This window comes from Oxyura jamaicensis, chromosome 10, assembly GCF_011077185.1.
Source record: "Oxyura jamaicensis isolate SHBP4307 breed ruddy duck chromosome 10, BPBGC_Ojam_1.0, whole genome shotgun sequence".
NCBI classification, from domain to species: Eukaryota; Metazoa; Chordata; class Aves; order Anseriformes; family Anatidae; genus Oxyura; species Oxyura jamaicensis.
Genome location: NC_048902.1, coordinates 5,296,078 through 5,319,990, shown reverse-complemented (window position 1 = coordinate 5,319,990; position 23,913 = coordinate 5,296,078). Strand labels below are relative to the sequence as shown.

General features: G+C 38.9%; 1 protein-coding gene across 8 annotated transcripts in view; it reads right to left on the bottom strand.

The window, feature by feature from the left end:
* The window catches only part of FAM189A1 (family with sequence similarity 189 member A1), a 138,313-nt gene that overhangs the window by 90,524 nt on the left and 23,876 nt on the right, over positions 1-23,913 (bottom strand). For all 8 annotated transcript variants that reach the window (XM_035335508.1, XM_035335509.1, XM_035335510.1 and 5 more), the window contains exon 2: positions 349-405. In XM_035335508.1, the coding sequence (XP_035191399.1) occupies positions 349-405 (57 nt within the window). The remainder of the gene's footprint in view (positions 1-348; positions 406-23,913) is intronic.

The following is a 23,913-nucleotide window of genomic DNA, read 5'->3' as shown; positions in this document are numbered from 1 at the left end:
TTCTTTTCTTCAGTTACGTTTTGTAAGCACAGATAATGTTACATTACACTAGCACATACACGAACTGCAGTAGCATATAGGAATTCAATCTAGTTTACTGGTTTGGAATTGATCGCCAACCAGTAATATAACGGAAAGCCCCAAGGTCCATCGTAAAGCTTTGAAAGACTTACTTAAGTCAATTTGTAACACTTCAAAAGGGAGAAAATATCAACATTTAAAACTACAAAGTCAATAGGCAGAAGTCTACCTACAGACAAAACCACTAGGAGTTACTTCTACAGAACCCTTTAGTCACTTACATACAGTCTGTAAAACATGATTGATTAAAGCCACACAGGCACTCACCACAAGTGAAAGGGGCCTCTTCCATGAAACAACACCAATCAGTCCTGACAACAGCACCTGAAACAAAGAAAGCAGAGTCACCCCAGCCTTGGTTTTATACCAGCATCATTAAAAAACAGTAGACAATTCTAATAGTAATAATGAGCATTAAGTTCAGTTATAATGTTTGGTTCCATCACTCTGGTAATACACTGCTCAAACAGATATTGTTTTCATTTTATTCTGAATATGAATTAAACAGAAGTACCGTTAATCTGTTTTTAAAACAATTTTAATCCACCCAACAGACCCAATTAGTTCTGATCACATTGCAATAGGTTTTCAAACATGTTCTCTCCAAGTCCCAAATGTCATCAGTACGGAGAAAAAATGTTTAGGGTAAACTTTCTGTGGTCTCTTAGCATCATTGAAAATTAGGTCAGAGAAGCACACAAGAAGGGGAGTCAAGATGGGGCAATTGCTAATTTCATTAGTATTTAATCATTCCTTAGGAATAGTGCAGCAGTTTACTCACAAGCGGCAGTTCGATTTACACTGTTTACTTGACACTGATTTAAATATTATGCAATTTTTCACAAAGCCTCCTGTCGTGACAGAAGTATGCCCCCCAAAATGCTATCTGAATCATTCAAATGATTGACAGTTCCTAAGCAGTGGCCTAACAAAGCTTAAGGATTGTCTTAAAATTACTTCTATTATCACTAGTGAAAACCCCATCCCTGCCTCTGTCACACACAGGCACCTTCAGGAAGGTATAATTTACAAATCAATTTAAATGCCTTTTTGATGTAAATAATTCCAAACATTCTGGTAAAATCAGCCAGGGTATCCTGCTAAATGAGCGATTGTTTTTTTCTACACAACAACAGTACTTCACCTTATTATTGAAGCAAAAAAAATGACAAACAAAACCCACCCACAAACACTCATTTAAAACATGTATTTAACATACAGATATACCACCCCCAATTTTTTGAGCTTTTTTTTTTTTTTGTGAAAGACTACTGTAACAAATGGCACGGCAATTTCTCAGATTTTCAATACCGACTTATCCCATGGGAGCTTTTAGTTTCTAAGTAAAAATATATCCCTCCACTACAAGTCAAAAGCAAGCTAAATTCATACCATGAGTAACCCAAGCTTATCTCAGGTACTCAAAAATAATACCTAAGTTACAGCTTGGACAAAACTTCACAGACTGTTAAGTGTCAAGAGCATAAAATACAGAAACTGGAGCAATGGGGTGAGGAATGCTGGCTCCGGAGGAGAAAAAAAGGTAGCAGAGGGAGTCTTTTCATTAGAACATTTAATCAAAAAAATAATAAACCACAATGTAAAAAAAATGCAGAGAAAACAACACATTAGGTATTTATTTCATGATTCAAAACTGCATCTGTTTCTAGCATCTAGGGAAGCAACGCACATGGTGCTGGTGACCAGGCTGGAAACAGGCTGCCTACCGGTGCTTGGTGCGAGTGCGGAAGAAAGAGCTGGTGGAGCATGGAGAGCTGGGTGGTACAGTACACGGTGTAAGCGCTCACTCTGCCTGGTCTGTAGACATTCATAGTGCAACATATTTCACACTACCTGATAAAATCCACAGCTGAAAATAGTATTCAGGAAGACATGTTGGGAGATGCAACCTTTGTTATTTTCTTTAGCACCTATGCCATGTAAAAACCTCAGATAAGGTTTCATAGTAAAACTACAATGTTGGATTAAAAACTAAGTACAAATGCAACAGGTGAGAAGCCATGAAAGCACAATAACAATGGTTCCAAAATCAGGATATGGAATCCTAACGACTGCAGATAATCCCTAGAGAGAAATGGAGGCGGCTTGTATTCTACAGCATTTCCTAGAGCACCCAAGTTCCACACCAGCTACACACTTACGGGGTTGGCCAAGGCGGGAAAAAGCAGAGTTCCTTTTTTTTGCAGTTAATTATATTTGCTCACACAGCTGTGTTAGCTTATTATTGTTGCATGATAACTGTTTCTGGGCTGATAATCATGTAATGTGAAACTGAGCTCAGGAAGGTAAAATGACAGGGTTAGCTAGCTAGACAGCAACACACTCTCAATTAAATAAAAAGGGATGGCTGAAATTGTGAGGTTATTAAAGAAAATTCCCTAAGAAAAACAAAAAGCTTGCCTTCCAAAACAGCGTATGTATTGATGAATAAAATACTCATGCATAAGCCAGTACTTCTCAGTCATCAAATCGTACTGAGGGTCGAAGTGTTTTAGTTTACTACTTATTGTGAGAAACAGAGTTGTGTTTTTGCAGTAGAGGATTATTTTTCTTTATTCCAAGGCAGTTGTGTAGACTTTGATCCCCAGCTTCCATCTATGGGTTCAGGGAAATGAAAGACTTGGGAAGCCCATCTGCCAGTGCAGACGCAGGCAAAGAAGCTGCTGAGTACCTCAGCCTTCTCCATGTCTGTCGTTACCAATTACTCAGATGTAGAAACTCACTCCTAATGTAAGAAATTAGCCACCTATAACTGCTCACACACTCCCATTTTCACCCCTCAGTCTATTTTCACAAGTGCTAAAGGTGCAGGTGGCCCTCGGGGACTCCTCCGGCAGCCCGAAGGGAGCTGGGTCCTCTCTTGTGCTCTTCCTCAGGGCTCTGTGCAGAAGGGATGCCACCGGTCACACAGGGTTGGGGGATGGGAAAGAAGCACTCACACAACCCCTGAGAACTGGCAAGAGCTGTTTATTGCTGGGACATCTGCGGGATGTCCGTGAGATTTGGGGGCTCCAAGCTAATGCTTGGGATGGGGCCTGAGCAACAAGTAGGGAGCTGGCCGGGCACTCCTGTGATGCAGTTTGTGCCTCCTAATGGCACAGACTGAAGACGTGCCGGGGTAGTCCCAGGTCTGTTCTGGCTGCGGTGGATCCACTTCCATTGCCTCCTCCGTATCTCCTGGTGGATCCAGCTCCACGGGCTCCACGGTGTTGGGCAGGAGGATGAGCCAGTCTTTGCCCGGGACTGCCCAAACAGGATGCCTTCGACTCGGCATGTTTTCTGGCCAGGGTGCCGCACCAGGGGGTCGACCTGTTCCACCCTGAGGTCCCATGCCGCTGTCGGCTTGATGTTCATGCCTGCGGTGCCAATGATATCGCTTGGATGTGTCTGCGGGCTGCGCAGCAGAGGTCCCTCGAGCACTGCTGTACCTGGTGCTGCTGGCACTCTGCCCACGACACGTTTCCTGGTCAGCTGCCTTCCTTCTTGGTGCTGCTCTGGACGGCATGGCTGTCCTCGCAAACCAGGCAGAGCCGCTTCTCCCCTTGCTGCCTCTAGTCTCCGAGTAGCTCAGCGAATGGCGGGCCAGCGGCAGGGGGCCTGTTTTATAGGGCCCACAGGCAGTGGTGGCCACTGTGACCTCAGCAAGCCTCTGTGATGAAGTGGCCCACGTGTGGCCAAAGGCGGCTGTGTTGGGAGCGGCCTGGGAGATGTCCTCACGTGCGGGAAAGAGGGGGGTTGGGGGGGCTGAGGGACCCTTTTCTGGGGCTGGCTTCCCCAGGCCATTTGGCTTGCCTGAGAGAAAGGCAGCCCCTAGACCACAGGGACTGCCCTGCACCTCCTGTGTTCCACACAACGTTTTCCAGCCCAGGCTCTAGCCTCTCATCAGTGTAACACGGAATCACAGAAACATTAAGGTCGGAAAACACCTCCGAGATCATCTGGTCCAACCACCCCCCTACCACCAATGTCACCCAATAACCCACGGCCCCAGGCACCCCGTCCAACCTTTCCTTGAACACCCCCAGGGACGGTGACTCCACCACCTCCCTGGGCAACCCGTTCCAGTGCCTGACTGCGCTTTCTTATTATATATTATTATTGTCATCTATAATCTATTATTAATATTTTATTAAATTAATAAAATATTAAAAATATAATCTATTTTCTAAATATCTGTTTTCTAATATCCAGCTGACATCATTGAGATTTACTACTTTGAAAATGAAAACTCTGCTTTATATAGATACCTGAAAAATTAGTAAACCTGGGGGGGGGGGGGGGGGAATCAATGGTGTGTGAATTAGAAAACGCTGTTGTAAATATCTCAGCTATAATTGACGAACTAGAAAGTAAGTTTGATACGTTTGCAAAAATAGTACTCTAGAATCAAATAGTATTAGATTTATTAATAACCTTTTTAGGTTGGATCTTAGGAAGAACTTCTTTACCGAAAGGGTTGTTAGTCACTGGAACGGGCTGCCCAGGGAAGTGGTGGAGTCCCCATCCCTGGAGGTCTTTAAAAGACGTTTAGATGTAGAGCTTAGGGATATGGTTTAGTGGGGACTGTTGGTGTTAGGTCAGAGGTTGGACTTGATGATCTTGAGGTCTCTTCCAACCTAGAAAATTCTGTGATTCTGTGATTCATAAGGAGGAGCGTGCACTGTAATTAATACTAGTTGCTGTACATATGTAGATCAAATGGGACGGATTTGACTGATCTCAAAAATATTTGGGGAAAAAAAAAACAATACAACAAGATCCTACACAGAGTAGCTCAAGATGACAATTCCTGGGCAATTCCTGGGGATTTAGAAACATTTGGGAGAAACTAACTTTGAGCCAATACAACTGGCTCAAACAACTATTTGTTGGTACTGTAATAATAATGGCATTGTATATCTGTCATCCCCCGTGACATCCGAAGAAGAATACTGCACCTTAATGTTGGAAAAACTCAAGAGTGCGGATGTGAAGAGGTGCAAAAACAACAATGGGAGTAAGAAAAGAAGAAGGGGGAACTGTGAGAAACCAAGTTGTGTTTTTGCAGTAGAATTACTTTTTTGTATTCCAAGGTAGCTGTGTAGGCATAATAAGGAGAAATGCTAGGTAGGGAAGTGGACAGAAGGCCTCACTGTTCCGAAGTAAGGCAGAAGCTTGAGAAAAACAGGATGAGCAGTGTGAGAACAGTAAAACAACAATCACAAGTTCTCAAAACATAAGAAAGGAGAAATTAAAGGGTTGAAAAAAAGAAAAATCGTGCAGATATGGTATAGAGGAGCATCGAGTAGCTTGGGAACCTGTAGTACTCAGGCAGTGAGGAAACGGGAGGTGATCAGGCATCGGGGAATAGTGAATAAAAGGTATTATTACGTGTTTACTAAAATGTGCTCCTGATTGACAGGACTCCCGCCATTGCAATCGCAAATAAAATAGCTTCACAGAAGGTCCTGTCTGAAGAAAATTATTTGAGGTTTTCCTCACACTTATGACCAGCAAAGCCTTTCTTTCATTTGCTGTGCAGCCTCCCTTCTGCGAGGTACAACTCTCTCCCTCTCTCTCTCGCCCAACATACTTGTGGCATTGTGCACCGCTGAAGAAGCAAGGGAGCTGATCCTTTTTGTTCAGCTGAACTACAGCTGGTTTTGACCTTTACGGGTGCCTTGCAAAATGAGAGTTACATGTGTTTCTGTTAGAAAAAAACCTCCCTGGCACTCACCCTACTGATAACCACGAAGAAGGTCAAGCACAGTACATTGGTAAATTCTTAATATGCACTGATAGTAGACACTAAAACACTGTCCTCCATCTGTGTCATGAATATTGTCATTACAAGAGTTCACATAAACAACATTGTCATTTTCTAAATCCCATTGGTCCCCAATATCACTGTGGTTACCCAAAAGCTTGTTTTGCCCTGACGTGTAGTTATGTCCAGCAGCAAGCACCTTTAACAATTTAACCCACTGTCTACACTACTGTATAATTATAAAAACACACTGAGAACATTACACACCCACTTTTGTTAGAATATACCAAGTGACTCTTAAAACAGAAGTCTAAAGATGATTTCTGATGGTGTGCAGAAGACCAAGAATTAAAAAAAAAAAAAGTTGTTTTCTCTTCATTTTTTACTTTTTATAAATACAATGTCAATATTGGATAAAGTAAACAAAGCCAGACTAGTTTTATATACAAAAGCATGAGTTATTTGAAGTTGTATGTAATTTGCAGACCCAAGAAACCTTACAGTAGTCACTCACATTATCCGGTGCTTCTATCAGCAAAAACAGCATGTGTAACATGTTCTTTGTTTCACCAGATTAAGGGCCATGAAGCACAGCACAAGGTAAGCTGTTTTTATGCAAGCATCTAAAGCAATGGCATTTCATAAATATAGATTGCAAGGCTGAGCTGTATATATGTCATTTAATGTTTTCTAAAAATCACTACATCACATGTATACTTTGCAGAGGTTTGGAGTTCTGATGATTTTTTTTTAACAACTTGCCTATTAAACCTATGCGATGTGATTTGATTTCATAGCCTGCATATAATCTTGGGCTTAACTTCTCTCTGCTGAACTACAATGAAAATGCCCAATAACATAATAATCAAATGAAACAAAGCTACTAAAAATGTTTTCAAAACCAGATTTGCCAGCTTCCTTAGCAGGTACATGCAGCTGTAGGAATTCAACAGTGGTGTTGATTCAGAGAACAAAAGTAAACAGAATACATCAGTGCTGACTTCCGCAGCATTAGAAATGCAATATTACATTAGGTATGAATGCCTTTCAACACGCATATAAGAACTCCATTATCATTAATGCAAGCTGTGCTCATGCATGGAGAAGATGCATTTATTTTAATATGCCCACACTGAGGCAGGACAAAAACAGAAGGTGAAATTACTTTCCGGTACAGGGATTGCAAACAAAGAATTTAATACAAACAAACAAGAAAGCCCCCGATAATGTCTTTTCCAGCATTTTCAATTGTCTGCACTCAAGCCTCTAGAAATTTAGAGTGCTGATTTTGAATATGGTACAGATCAGATGATGCAGTCTCGATATATCTTACACCATCAGCTTTCCAAGACTTAATCTCCAAAATGGTTTTGTATATATTTTCCAGTATCCTCCCTTTAAACAACTTTTCCAAACTACAAAAAATGTATATTTATATGAACATTAATTAAATTAAAACCGTACTGAATACAGTGGAAGACTACGAAGGTAAATTAATTCCTGGAACGGTAGAATTGCTAATGTTTCAGTATTAATTTGTTTAGTAAAACAAATTCTTTTTTCTCAGTACAACTTGAGATCTTGTAATGCTTTTCAAATACAGAGCACATTAGCTACAGAAAACTCAAAGTTCTATTGCCTATTCTTATTCCTAATTTCTTGTTGAGGATTATACACCATATGTCAAGTCATCTGCTCCTGTTCTGCAAATCTAAGAGTTCCTCACTTTTTAAGTTTGTAAACACTGCACAAATTCTCCAGTCAATGGATTCAGTTACCATTAAAATAAGCATACATACTGTTCACATTAATTGCACCAAACTCCTCCTTAACCTTCTTCTAAGATTCTAAACACAGCAAATAATGCAAATCGTGGTTATCATTAGCTCCTATGTTACCTGAACAAACAGAATCAACAGCACAGCAGTGTATGCGTTTCCTTCCAGTCAAAGCATATATAACACGTGACAATTCAAACATAATTAAATAAACTATTTTTAAGAATAAAAAAGGTGAAATAGTATAACATGTTATTTAGAGGGGTTAACTGTGCTACTGGAAGTATTGATTATTCCTGCAAGGAGGGGTGGAAAAGCCAACCCCAACTGTGTAATGAGCTCTACTAATTCCTGCAATCAAAAATAAAATGGAAACTCTTGTCTAACAAGCTAGGTATTATTGATAAAGCAGTAACAATAACTTAATTTTGCAGAATAATAGATGACCTCATACCATGAGCAAATATAAGTGCTTCCAAGTGACTTAGAACAGACAATGGAGCAATAAACCAAAGTAAGTTAGGGCATAACTAAATAAGCAGGGCTTAACTGAGTTTCAAAGGGACTAGGGTCCCAGTTAAGGGACAGAGAAAATGCAACAGCTGAGGAGCGTACTGGAACACCAGACATTTTGGTGTGATTTTTCTCAGTTCAAAGTGCTGATAAAAAGCTTTACTCACAAACAGAATGGTATTCCCAAAACATTAGGCCAAAATTGCATGTGGCATTACATTGGGCATAAAGAAAAAAATGGGGTCAATCTAATTATAATGATATAAATATCCACAGATAAATTTGTGAACAGATTTAATCAATCTTTTACAATAAAAGGCCAGACAACTATTTTGAGAAATATGACATGGAAACTTAACATGAATTTATACTGTATAATGCACCTCAAATACTGCATTCAGTTTTGGCCCCTCACTACACGAAAGATACTGAATTGCTGGAACACGTTCAGAGACGAGCAATGAAGCTGTGAGGGACTGCAAAGCAGGGCTTCTGAGGAGCAGGCAAGGGAACTGGGGCTGCTTGGTCTGGAGAGCAGGGGGCTGAGGGAGGCCTCATCACTCTACAGCTACCCGAAAGGAGGCTGCAGCAAGGAGGGCGTCCGTCTCTTTTCTCATGTGCAAGTGTTAAAACGTGAAGAAGTGGCCTTAACGTGCACCAGGAGAGGTTTAGGTTGGCTATCGGGAAGAATTTCTTCATGGAAAGGGTGGTGGTTAGGCACTGAAAAGGCTAGGAAGTGGCAGAGTTACCATCCTTGGAGTTACTTAAGAGATGTGTGGATGTGATGCTTAGGGACATGGTTCAGTGACTGGGTAGCGTTAGGCAGATAGTCAGACTTAATGATCTTAAGGGTCTTTTCCAACCTAAATGATTCTATGACTCTAACGTCTTTGGTTATATTGAACAAAGAACAAAAGAGAATATCATGAGAATATTTATGAATATGATTCCCAATAAATATAAGACTTATTATCATATAAGTACCAGCAAAATTTATATAAATTTAGTTCTTATAGGTGATATGTTTGTAGATGTATATGTGCATCCTTTAAAACAATGTACGTTTTGTGAACCTACATGTGAATGCAAGCCCAGCGCTGTCTGCACATCTGCTCCAGGACCTACTGATACACCATCACTGTCCACAGGGGAATTTTTTTTCCCTGTATACCCAGTTTGAAACTCTCATGTTTCAATGTATGCCCTTACTAGGAGTCTTCAATTTTCATCTCAATCTAGATTAAAATACTAGGCTGTAAAAATAGTACTTGTCATGCTTTCTTAAGAAAGGCTTTTTTTTTCCCCACATTTCATAGAAACCGATTTGTCAAGCTGGTATGCAGAACAGTAACAAAAAAAGGTAACAAATTGGGTGCCAAAGAAGGGAATACTTCTACAAATTAGTAAAAACATATACAGCTGTCAGTTATCCTTACCTAATCTTAATTACAGTTCAGATGCAGTTCAGAAACCCCAAGTCACCCCTCTTCACAATTGCAGGACTTAATGCTTTCTGAAGTTCAGATTTCTTCTCTTTTTCTCCTAAGACCCTAAGGACATCAAATGTCAGTACAAAAATTCTCCAGCAAATCCAAGGGTATGTTTACATTTTGTTATTGTATTTAATGTGCTGTATTGTAAGTGGGGCAAAGAACAAACATTATATGTTGGTGTCGGCCTCTGTATCATCTTCTAATATTTTTCTAATACATGCTCAAGTTTTTCTATTTTCTATGTATTTTCTCTGGAAAATGAGAAGCCTTGCTTAGGAGGTCTTAAGGTTAAAATATAGTTTTGACAGGGATGTTTTATGCAAAATAAATACCTATACTTTAAACTGACTTTTTTATCTTTTTACAGACACCCTCAATTCTGTAGATATCTTTTTAAAAACATGCCTATGAGAAGAGGTTGAAGCAAGTTGGTTTCATGAGAGGGAAGACTGAGATGGAACAAAACGGCAGTTTTAAAAAATGTACAAGATGGTTAAAAAGAGGACAATGATCAACTATTCTTCAAGTTCATTAAGTGCTGAACAAGAAATAACGGATTTACATTTGTGCTAATGGAGATTTAGGCTGGACACCAAGAATTTTCTAATTCTCAAGAAATTTCAGCCGTGGCAGAAGGGATAATTACGGAAAGCCCATCACCTGAATTTGTTAACCAGACATTACACAAACACCCGTCAAGGCGGGCCAGGTAGAACCAGGCATAGCACAAGCAGCCAGATGTACAAGGCAGCCGAACGGAGAGGGCGTAGCAGTAAGACTGCCTATTTGACTGCCTGTCCCTAGGGAGGCAAATATGAGCTCTTCCAGCATTAGTATCATTCAGTGCTTTCTGCCTGCAAAGCACTACAGCAACTGGTTCTCTTCAGAAGCATTTGCAACCCCTGATGCCTCCCAGAGCTCTCCTCCACAGGTGCAGATTACTGCGAGGTTTAATTTTGCCAACTCAAACGTTCCTAGAAGAGTGAAGTTCAATTGTACTTGAATAATTAAGAAGTCTTGATATCCCCAAATATATTTTGGTCTAAGTGCACCTCACAGAGAGAGAATCAACAACTGAAATATCTTCAAGGATGACGTTTCTATAAAACCACAATAGCCCTGGTAATTGGTAGACAACTGCTTAACAAAATGCAAGTATTAAATGTTGTGTGAGTAACGTCACAAATATTGCATACTCAGAGCCTTCGGAAGTGTGACACGTTACTGTCAAGAGTACAAAATCTTATAATAATGATGTTCATTGCAGCTCCTGCAATCTATTACTGGAAAATTACGGTTAGAGAAATACAAGCTACGGGGGGGTGGAAAGTGACAGCATGGGAATTAGCTAAAAGGGGATTTTCTTACTAAAATAATCTACCAAAAACATTATTCTCAACTTCAATTCCTGAAAAAAAAAAAAAAAAAAAAAAACAAAGAGGGTGAAATAATTTATTGGGATGAGGGCAGTGGAAATGTATTAACAAGTATCAGAAGAAAAAAATTCCACGTTTCCTTACACACACACACACACAAAACTGTAGAACAAATGACAGAACAGCAGTGTGATTTTGGAATGGACTTTCAAAAAATCATCCTAATTGGTGGGGCTGATAAAAATCACACCACGCTACCACATGTGAAAAACATGGGGAAATATCAATCATAGGCTAAAGATTTTTTTTTATTATTATTATTATTTTTTAACAGCCGATACAGCTATTTATGTGCAGTTATGTGAACTCACTCTTCCACAGGCAGTTATTCACCAGAATCCAGGCATGTCTCTGGTTTAAGGACTACAGTACAACACAAACAGCACCAGTACCACCAGACGGCCTCCCCACAAGCAAAAGATCTGTGCACTGCAAGCTAATGAGTAAAACAAGAACAATCAAAAAAGCAACAACTTGAGCGCAGATTTGAGCTGATTTCTAAAAAGACTCAATATGTTCTAGACTAACAAACACCACATCATAGCTTAATCTTGTTTTCCTGCTCCAAGCTTAAAACCAATCTAATTCTAAATACCGTGGAAATGGGAACAGAGAAACAAAATTCCTTGGTAGCCCACATGAACAGGACAGTGAGATTACCTGTGTGTTTACTCAGCTACCTGAATGCATTAAGGGCATGTAGTTTTGTTCTCACATTAAGTTACAGGGTGGGCTTTATCCTTTCATTTTTGTTTTCCCAGGAAATATATTCTATACCCACATTAAATCTGCGTGCTTCACATCTATAGTTCATTTATGGGACTGACAATGATCATAAAACTGCAGTATGCACTCTGAATATTTTTGTAGAATCAGGATTTATCCAGAAAGATATTTTTTTCCTTCTGCATACAGAGAAAAACAAGGACTGGAGGCACGCAGATACATTCTGCAGTATTTTTTTTTTCCATTTAAGAACAAAATGATATGTGTTCTATATTTATTACTCTTCTAAGTGGTTCGGATCTGTTATGCTCAACTTCACTACAAGATGCAAGCTGTGTTACATAGCTATGGACAGGGATTTAGATAAGATATTAAGTACAGAGCTGATATCTCAATGACTCACAATACAGTCTCAATTCTAATCTGATTTTTATTAAACATCTGCTGAACACAGTGACATTATTTTATGTCCTATAATGTAAACAATGAGTATTAGTATGACAGACAACAACTGGCATAAAAATATTTAAAAGAAAGTAAACTAAGCAGTTTGCAATCAACCTTATATGTTTTCAAGTTAATTATGTCTTTTATGGACAAAGTTGAAATAAACAGAGGACTGAAGTCTTAGTTCAGTACACGCCATTTCACAGCTGAAGGGCTTTAACTCAGAATAAGATCCATTGAGATATTGTAAACGAGTGCATTAGAAGCTTTTGAGACAATATCAGTTCTGGACAATTCTTTAAAATTAAAATGAGGATCCCCACAGACCTTGAACAATCTTTTTCCTCTAGAATGGACTATGAAGGAATTGAAGAGCACTATTACCTTTGAGTAACAGCACTACCAACACTACTGCATAACCAGTCACTGTATGCATCGTAATGTTCAAAATGAAAGAGAAAACAACTAATTATTTTAAAAATAATTTAGTTAGGAAAAAGAAAAATGAAGAAACATGTCTATACATTCCCTACCATAGCTCAAATTAACTTTGGAAGGCTTATCGATCCACTGAAGAAGGGGGTTTTACTGAGGTAGCAAGCAAAGGCTTAATTAAAACGCAGTGAACCAAAGAAATCAGTGAAATTAGAAACAGTTTGTCCAATATCTGTATATATGTATCGTACAATTTTTTCTTGACCTTTTTGTGCCATCCATACAATAGATTACAATGATTTCTATAAGAATAAAACCCTCAAAAAATAATTTTCTAAATATGCTGGTAGGTTTTAAATTCCTTGTAATTGCATTGTAGTTACATTTCTTCAAGATTTGAGAATGTTAACACAACTCCAATAACAAAAGATTATGTGTTTTTTTCCATTACACGGGCAACACTATTACCCAGCTATGAGGGCTTCCCTTCCTGAATTTTCATTTTAGGTCTTAGTTACCAAACACAACTATGACATCCACTATGTTGCCGTGTCGAAGAAAAATATTGTGATAAATTCCTTTAGACATTTTCCTAATCTGTTTTCACACCAATCTTGACTTGTATCATTGACTCAATACAGAATATTATTCCAGAAATGTTGTTTTCCCATAGCATTAGGAAATCACTAATCACATTTTTGCTGCTGGGCTCTTCCAATAATTATAAAAATGAAGACTGAGATTGCTTTAGATAAGTGAAATGAGACGATGGCTCTTTCAATTACTGACACAATTCCTCAAGGAATGAAACCTGCGGCGCATTGTAAAGTGATCTAAATATCAAGAATAAGAGTATTTTCTTTGCCTCAAACCCCGAAAAGCCGCCAAACACAGAGACAAGTGCTTCTGCAGATCTCTAGTACACAGTAGTCTCCAGTGCTCCGGTTCTGTAGATCATGCGGACCTATATTTCTAACTACATTGCCACAAGGGTGCACAGAGAAAGGTTAATCAAAAAGTAATAACCCTTGCACTCTAATAAGCGTGATTAGCCACAGGGCCACACTTCCAGGGGTAACAACAAGTTAAGGATGCATAGACTCAAATTAGAGATAGAAAAGGACAGAGCAAATATTAAATGGTCATAATGGATACACACCATCTCCATCCCGAGCCTACACACTTGTCACATTCTCAATGAAAACTGTATACACTACAGCAGCTATCACCTTTCCTAAAACACCCTTCCAAGGCATCCATACCTGTGACACTGGTAGTTGCCACATCCAAAAATGTACCACATCAAATACAACAACCAACCACAAAAAAAAAAAAAAAAAAAAAAAAAGAATGAATGGATGCGTTAGTACAAGCACAAGTTTATTATCATGATGGATAGATGCCTTCCAAATACCCTGACATCCCAAGGGTTGTAAAGACAGATTTCATGTCTCTGACACTATAATGACTACCCAGTAGATTTTCCAGTTATTTGTCTCAAAGGATACTGCAATTCTAGAAAGTGTAATCAAGTTAATTTATTACTGTTAATTTGCAAGGTGAGTATATCTGAAGTCTAATGTTTCCTCTCACTTGGATTTAAAGTTTCTGTTTTAAAAAGAATTATAATTGCTACTTAATGAAATTATATACAATAGGAAGTCTTTTTGAGTATCAAAAACTTGTAAAATGCACTTCAAGGTTAAGCTGTTAAAATACAGCAAGGCAAAGAAATGCTTTAAATGGCAGTCAGCAAGGACACATTTACATCTTCTTCCCTGGCAAGATAACAGAGAATCAATTGCAACATGAGAAGATTTAAAGATACAAATGTGCACACCTTCCCTGAAGCCAGGTAAAATTTGTTGTTGTTGTTGTTTTTTCCTTGTATTTTTTGAGTATTACCAACCTGCCTGCATTTCACATGTCTATACACAAGCTAACTACATAAACTGAACAGCTAGCACAAACCACCAGTCAACTCATCTGTGTGTGTATATATAAATATATATATATAGCTCTGGATTTACAGTGCAGGAAGTACTTGAGGACTGGAAGTAATACATCCCCTTCTATTCATTATGCTTCCGTTACAAGCCGTTGTATTTTTTTTACAGATTAATTGACATGCTCACAGAACATGTCAAATGAACAGTTTTGGAGCCTTTTGCTCAATATTTACTAACAGTTCATAGGTAGCAGCTCTCACCTCAAAATGCCACTTTAACATGCCTCAATTGGCTAATTAAAACCCTACACCCATCCAGCCCCAGCCTAAAAGCCGAGGCATTTCTCACTTGTGTCAATTGCTACCTTGGGTTGTTTGTAAAAAGCCCGGCCGCCTCTCTGCTCCAAACTGAACTTCATGCATGTTACAACAGCTACAGCAAATTGCACAGGGGCAGGGAATCAAGTAACTGCAGATCTCAACCAATGCGCCAGTGTTGCATATTCCTACTACAAGCACACACTCCCATGGCAGGAAAATATTTGTGAGAAAGGCTTTATTATTTATCTCTTGCCTTCTAGAGTAGTTTTTGGAAATGCAGTAAAACTGCCCTCATTTCAAGCTCAGACCCTGACTCTTCTTGCAATCCTGTCCCACCTAAAACCACTCGGTGAGCTGCCGAGCCCCTCCTTTGGCACTCCACACAAGTGTCTCCTGAAACACACTGACTCCAACCTGCAGGTTTATTTCATCTTCCTCTTCAAAGAGGCCTCACTGAAAAGAGTTTTTCATTTTCCTCTTCTACTTTTTATTCCTCCCTCCTCTGTATACGTACATACACAAATGTGTGTGCAGGAACCAGAAGCACAACATACTCAGCGTATTCCATTGATATTCCCTCCTTTACAGTGTTATGACGACCTACGTATTTCAGATATGCAAACCCACTTACATGTTTATAATATACACACATACACAAACAGCAATCTTTATTGATAACCTTTAAATAACAGATTTATTAATAAAAGCTTTATCTCTAAGAGAGTCATACAAACATTCTCAGGCACAATCGCACAGATAACTTGATTGTTTCTTCCAAATCTACTGAACAACAAGGGGCAAACTTCGCTACGCTTTAAATGAGACATTTACATTTAAACCATTTGAGTGCAACTGGTCAGTAGTTTAGGCTTCCCGGTATTCTGTACCCCTCCCACGCTGTTACTGTAATGAAGGCTTCTCCTGAGCACAGGGCATGCCACACGCCAAGGCGGGTGGTGAATTCACACTGCACACTTGCCAAAGCAATGCTGAGGTAAAGACCACAAAAAGCTTCTGACAGATTGAACAGTGACTTGCAGCGGTGACGGTATAATTCAGAGACTTGCACCAGTGACTGTATAATTCATTTTAGAAATAAACAGAAAAAAAAACAGCTAAAGCTTTTGTGTCATTTGAAGCCCCCATCTCTTATGAGACAGTACAGCAAAATAAATACTGGGCTCAGTGTTTTAGCTCAAACATCTATCCACAGATTTTTTTATTATTATTATTATCCCCCCCCCCCCAAAGGCACAGCAAATGTAGTTTCAATTAAAATTGCAATGAACCTGCTCCCAAATCAGACCCTATTTCAACCAACTTTCTTCTCGGTCAGGGTGAGGATACACTTCCACCACCTAGTCCTCCCCATCCCAGCTGCCACTGAATGGAAACTCAGGTGCACCTGCCAGCAGAAACATACACTGCAGACAGCCCCCTAGCCAGAAGGCAGGCAGCGGGACTTGCCGCAGCACCTCCTGACACAGGCAGCCCGTCAGTGGCAAATGGTGCACAAAAACATGCTGACAGACACACAGACTGGGGAAAAACGTAATGCATTTAGGACTAATGTTCTATATTATTCTATTCTTAATTATAACTTAAAATAATTGTTTAAGATGTAAAATACATGATTTCAGACATGCTGGATACAAAGCACAAGGTGTGTACTGTGTCACAACCTTTGTGACTGGATTTTTTGAAAAGCTATTTTGGAAAGAAGCAACAACGGCCTCAGAAGCAGCAACCAGCCTAGCACTCCAACAGCACACACAAAACCACCAGTGAAGATCTACAGGGCAACCACAAGAAAAGAGAGCTTTCGGTGACACTCCATTTTGTAATGAAAGCCACCCAGGCTTTTCTCAGAAGAGATGTTACTGGAAACATCTCGCTGACAGAGAGGAGCTGTTTGAGCATTGTGCTTTTTGGTGACATGCTGACGGCGACGTAGAGCTCAAAACTCCAGAACTACTTGGCAAAAGTTTTGTTGGTTACTGGTGAAATCTGACACATGACATCCCCCCAGACTCAAACCAAATGTTAAGAATTAGAAAACCACCACCAACGAGAGATAAACCCTCTAATCAAGGTCCCGTTCTGATATGTAGGCTTCTTAGATGTCAGCCAGCAACACGTTTCGGCAGCGTGCGATATATTATTTCAGTGAATATCATTACATGGATTACTTGGGCAATACTAGCTCACGCACTGAACAAAGCATACACCTACTTCCAAAATCAAAACCCACAGCCATTTCATATGAATGTGGGGGGTGGGAGTGGGGCAAGGGGGACCTGTACCTAGAGGTACAACAGAGCTACTAAAACGATAGCTACTTTTATTCTGTAACAGATTCAGATAGATTACTGATGCACAGCACCACACTCAGTTGAGCAGTGATTTGTGATTTATCATAAACAATGTCAAAAGACTTGGTCTCTGAATCATTATGGACAGAAATTCTTCTTGCACAGCAGTGGCGATGAAGCCAAGCCAGATCAAGTTCAAACTCCTTTTCTACCTTGATTTTGGATATAAAGCAGGGATTAAACACCAAGCTTCATAAGAGACCTCACCTCATGCAGTCCCATTTACCAGATCGGGGTCTGCCCTCTAGCATTATTTAATCACCCAGAAGCTTATGCTATTTTATACTTCACAGCCTTCCAAAAGACAACTGAATGAGAAGGTTCTCAAGTGCATGCCTGGTTTAGAAAAAAAATAATTAAAAAAAAAAGAGTCTAAAGTAACTCAAAACTAGATGCAAATGCTAAGCCTGCTCAACTTTTCGTTACATTTTCACAGCTTTGCACAGCCACCTGCATGGCACCACTCTCTTCAAAGTACGTTGGTTTTGACACCCTGGCAAACTCCTGACTACTGAGATTTGTGTTTCAAGTGTCCATTCAGCCACAACTCCCTCTTGCTTACTTTATCAAACGCTTTCTCCACTGAAAAATTAAGTCATGGGAGTCCAAATGCTTATTCAAACCTGACTCTGGAGGCAGAACTTCTATTAAATAGAATGCTAAGATTAAGAGGAAAAACATCCTGTAGTCTTAAACAAGTAATCATGCATTTTTACATTACCTCTAGACTCAAACATTTCCTTCTGAGTATTTGTTCCCAGGAGTTAGAGAATCATTCTACATTGGAAGAAAACTCAGACCTGCAGAAACGGCAGTTCCTTACTGCATTATTAATGGGCAAATAAAAGCTACGCTATACAAGTTACATCTGTATTGCCACTGATGGAGGAAGCAAAAACCCAGAAGAAGTGAATCATATTACAACAGTAAGCATGCTTTCTTAATAAGGATTACAGATAAACTAGCATTTTGCATGGCCTTTAGTGGTGGATCTACCACTGTGACCAAAAATTGCAGTTTAAATCAATTTCACACAGTACAGCCATCCATGTATCATGGATGTTAGGCTGATTGGCATTACGTTCTCGCTGAAATAAAAAATAAATTAAAAAAACATTTGAATTCAAATTATTTAAGCAATGTAAATGAATTCTTGTGCATCTTATTCAGAAGGGGAATCAGTTCTTCTGAGGAAAGAAAATTCTTATTGTGTACGCACCATAATCACAATGAAATCAAGAGCTCCTACAATTCCATCCCCTCGCGTATCTTCGTGAAGCAGCATCTGTACCACCATAGCAGTGATTCAGAGAACTGATTTAAGTCAGGCCTAGATTAAGATGCCTCCATTACAATTTTTTTTCAGTTCCCTGTTCTAGCAATGCAACTTGTTTTACTCTCTTGAGAACTCAGTGACATATTTTTAAACACCTTCTGATGTATCTCCTGAGAAATTACAATACCTTCATATAACATTAAATGGATTAAGGTAAAATGTGACCATCTTCCAACTTCATTGCACTCTATCCAATGCCTGCATTCTAACAAATTTCACAGGACAAGTAGTAAAGAAAAGAATCAGTATGCAGTACACCGGACTCAATGGTATTACCAGGAGTGGTAGAGCCTGTTTAGTTTGTTCTATCTGCCTCTGATTCACTGCAAAAATAAGTCACAAAGCAGCTTTGAAATTACCATTCCAGTATGATTCCCACACTCTCGATGCTTGTGTTACTGCAGCCTGGCTGACCACAGACTCAACAAAAGAGTAATGCACCAACTTTCAAAAGAGAAATATGTCCCTACTTCAGTTGTCTCGAAATATTTCTATTCAGTAAGACAGGCTAAAATGAAAACAATACAGGCTGACTAACACTTCTGTGCAAACATTTTAGCACTATCAAATTGTACACACAGAGCATGCAAAAAAGAAATGTAAATGTAATGGGGTGGCATTCCAGGAGATAGGGTGGTGACTTGGCATGTAACATCTGTGTCTAAAAGCATCTTCCAACACCACAGAGTAAACATTAACTATCCACACTAACCATGTGGATTAACTATGTTACCACCTGAGAAGTGAACATTTTACTTTTAAGCTGCAGAATGTCAGAAATAGACCTCTTCACATGCTGCTCTGGGCAGCAGCTTTTCGTTGTACGCGGTGATGAAGGTGACAGGAAAGCACTGATAACAATGGCTGGTAGTATCAAAAGCAGAGAACAGATCAAACCGGCCTTTCCAGCAGTATCAAACAGGCTGAGGACCATACTGAAACTTGCTGTTTAACCAATAAATGAAATCTAGGTGCTGAGCTCATCTCCATCTCCTTGCTGGTAGCTAATGTGAAGAACACCAGCCTTAGTATCCCGGGTGCTGTTAATGAATCACTGAGGTACTAAGGCTCCCAAGTTATTGCTATTGATTTTTAGGAACATGACCTGTGTGTAGCGTTTCAAGGAGAACTCAGATAGGGGCATATCAGATAATGATGTCTTACCTAGGAAAAGATTCTCTGCAAGATAATTTGTAACACACATTACACCCTACGTTGTATTTCAGAAAATATAACAGGGCAAAAGCAGAACTGTGGCAGTCATCTAAACACAAAATTAGCAGAAAGATTGGGGGTTTTGTCTGTTTGTTCTAAAAAAAATAAAGAGAAAATCAATGCAAGTATCAAGCAAGCTGGTAGAAAGGACAAGACTAGAGAGAGAGAATACTACAGTGATAAACACAGTAGTCAGAAAATCAAAATGGTATTGAAAAACATAAAAGCCACATGAACAGAGACTACAATGTTTTCAAGTCTATTCTATTTCTCTTCCAATCTTATATTTTGGAAAATAAGACATGGCTAAAAAGCATCTGAACCACTACTAATTCTCATAGACAAGAAGACAAAGCAAACATTCCAAGCTTACGAGGTAGAATGCAGATTTCCTATCACTTTCACAGCTTCCATTGCAGTAAGCTTTTCCATACATAGGTAGCCAACAGATTCCAGCTCCAAACAGGCTTTACACACCTAAGATAACATGCACAAATTAGATTTGAAGTCTAGAGTTTATACTTTCCTTCTCTCTCACATGCTCTAGCAAAATCTAACATTGGCCCATGCCTACATCCCATAGGCAGGTACACGTGTCAGGTTCCCTGCTGCCCCTGATGTTTTTACCTGCTGTGACACAACAGTGGCTCTGGGAAGTAGACATTAAAACACACCGGACTTCAGATGAAAGAACCCACAAGAGCTGGATGGCAGAGAAGCAATCACAGCACTGTTCAAATACTTGACTGCAAGGTAAGTTTAACAGCATTCCACACAGAAATGAAAAACCCAGACGGGCTTTTGTTACTGAAAGGGAAGGTTAGAGTGAGCTGGGCATTATGGCTCCTGGCAAAATCTAGAAGTGAAGACAAACATTAAATCTGAAAGTTCAACTTTCAACAAAGGCTACACTGTATTCTTGTGGGCATGCTTCTATACCAGCTGTGGTGGAGTCTATACTTACATTCTCCATTTTTAAATCTAATTAATTCAGGTAGGCATTGAATGAATTTCACTAATTTTCCCAATTTTTAAGAGGACAAACAATGAAACAATTTAGGTTTTTAAAAAGTCTTTTTACTAAAAAAAGACTACAGAATTCAACAGCTATAAAACTCAAATACTCCTAAGAAATCTGTTGTGAAACAACATAGCAGAACAGCACAAAAATAGCTACTAATACTTAATGTTATGTATTTTTTACTTCAAAGTTGTACACGCTATTACAAAATACAAATTTACAGATTCACAGTCAGGAGAACAGTCAAATATTGACCTTTTTCCTGTCACTGTGCTTATAAAAACAAGCAGAAGACATTTTGAATGCCAATATTATTTCTGAAAGTTCCAATACATTCTGTAATTTGACATAGCTTCTTTAGCATTGGTAATTTTGCTAAATTTTGAGAACGTCATTTCTTTATGACAAAGTAAGTTTGAATACTCACTATTGATAATTTGCCAGTATGGTGACAGTATAATACTACTTTTAGAAAGTCTTTGTAAACCTGCAAATACAAAACCAAGACTATTTACTTGGGTAATGGATAACCACAACAACTCACTTCGGCTATCAGTTTGTTTAATTTCATAATTTGATTAAAATCTAGCCAAAGGTAGGAACTGAGTTTTTCTCTAGGGAAAGCTCATTTTAACTTTTCCCAAGACCAAATTTAAGAGTGTTCTATCTGACATACTTCTGTGACAACTACTGGTATGAATAAGTTTTCTGTGCTTTCAGTCTGGCTTTCAATTTGAAAAGACCTTGCTGCACTGCCACCAAGGGTGGAATAAAACGAGCGTGCCCAGGATGTACAGAACAATGCTCATCTTTCCATTTTCCTTGCAATCATTCCTTAACTGCCTTCTCTCTTATGCTGCTATGAAATAAAACCATAATATTTCCCCCTTGAACTAAGTGAAGTATGAATCGATTTGAAGTTGCAAATAACTCTACGCAAATACACAACCAAATGAGGCTTCTGTTTTATGTCAGCACCTTTCTCGCTTCAAGAATATAGAAGGAAAATTTCAGTGATGTCTTGAATAGGAATAAAACTATCAAAACGTTATCTCACAAAGGGATGAGGGATAACAATTCATTAAACAAAAGGATAGCTTCCTTTAGATAAATTCTTTCAAATTATTCACACGTCAAAAGGAAAAGAATAGGTCAAAGCTGAATAAGCCTTAATGTACAGAAGTTCGGATTACACAAGTATGAATGACTAACAGATGCAGTTATAACTGTACCATTCCAACTAAAGGAAAAGATTCCAAAACCATTACGCCACAGAACATTTTATTACATGTATATTAATTTGATATTCCATAATGGATATTAATTAGTATTTGTTCAATACTTTTGAGAAGACCTCCTTAAAAAAGCAAAGGGAATCCTTTACGAGAATCCAGCAATTTAGAAATACTGATCACTAGTATCCCTCAAATCCACATCAGCCGGAGTCCTAATTCCCCAACATGTCCCAAGAATCTCAGTATTTCATTCTCATTTTCAGTATGAACTAGCAATATCATTACGTTTGAATCAGAAATTCCTCAGTTATAATATCCAACTACAGAAAGTCCTGAAGACATCTGAGATTTCAATGTAATATTACAAGAAAATTAAGTGAACTTGCAAGTCATCAACATATTCAAGAAACCTTGTCACTTGTAAATGATAGCTGCTTGAAATTGTCTTAAAAACCTTTGCAAAAAAACATATCCCAGCTATCACATTAAGAAAAATAAGGTTTTTATATATTTTATGCAATCTCTAAGAAAGGAAAAAGCAATCTTTTGTTAGACTGTTATTAGGGTCACTTGGTGTTCTCAACAGAATTAATCCTTTACAAGTCTTTTTCTCTAGGGAACACAAATAACAGCAGCAGGTTGAATGAGAACTCATCCACAGCAACAATATTCTTTTCATAATGAAGACAAACACCAAAACAAAGAACCTAACTAATTCCTCTAAGGAAAATATGTCTGCACCAAATAAATTAATAAATAAATAAATCAGAATCAAATTTACAAATAGAAGAATTCAGAAGTGGGAGCAAATTCTGAACACAGAAGCAGATTAAGAAGAATTTCAAAATATATCACCTAGATGTTTCTCTGGCTATGTAGTTTCTTGTTTGGAGTTTAATTTTAAAGTAATATCCAGTGCATGTGTTAACATAAGTGTCAACACAGATGAGATGCACACAAGACCACTGCAGATAGAGGACACTGTACTAAGTTTAGGTACACTTCACTGAAACAAATTTCTTCATCTCATCAAAGGTTGTCGATTTATGCCGAGTTATACGTAACTACTTTTAGAGTTCTTTCTGAGTAAAAAGAAAACTGTGGAAAGGAGAGCAGAGATCCCAGCTGAAACAGGAACTTGCTAACATGTGAGAGACAAGAAACCAGTAGCTTGTCCAATGTACTTATCAGAGAGATTTTTCCTGTAAACCTCATCTTTATTTAGGCAGCATAGTGACTAGGTCACAGGAAATTATCTCAGTGCAGACATAATGAAATGTAACAACTGTTGAACAATCTGGAAATCAAGTTTTTAAAAAAATAACACAACTCCTCCAGCTCTTATCTTTAAAAGAGTACAAAAATGAGGCTACCAGCAACTCCAATAAAAGAGCCTCGACACAGCACACTGGTGCGTGTGCATACTTGGCATCTGTATTAAGTCTTAGGTAAACACATTTTGCAAAGCTGACAAGTGTTAAATTGGTCTGAATGTAAGACAGTTGCGATGAACAAATAACCAAAACACAAGTAAGATTGTGTCAAGGCACTAGATCTGGGAGAGGTCAGTCTTGATGAAGCACCTGACTGAGTGCTGGTGGACCATTAAGAAATTTAACACACCTCAACAGTGCACAGCCACTCAAAGCTCCATCCATTGCCCGGCCGCTCGCAGCGGTTGCAGGTGGTTGAGCTGCTGCTGTGGAGCTCAGCTGGGGACGGACAGCACCAGTTTGGCCTGAGACCCCTGCTACCCTGAGCCAACAAACGCCGTATTCATCGCTCACTT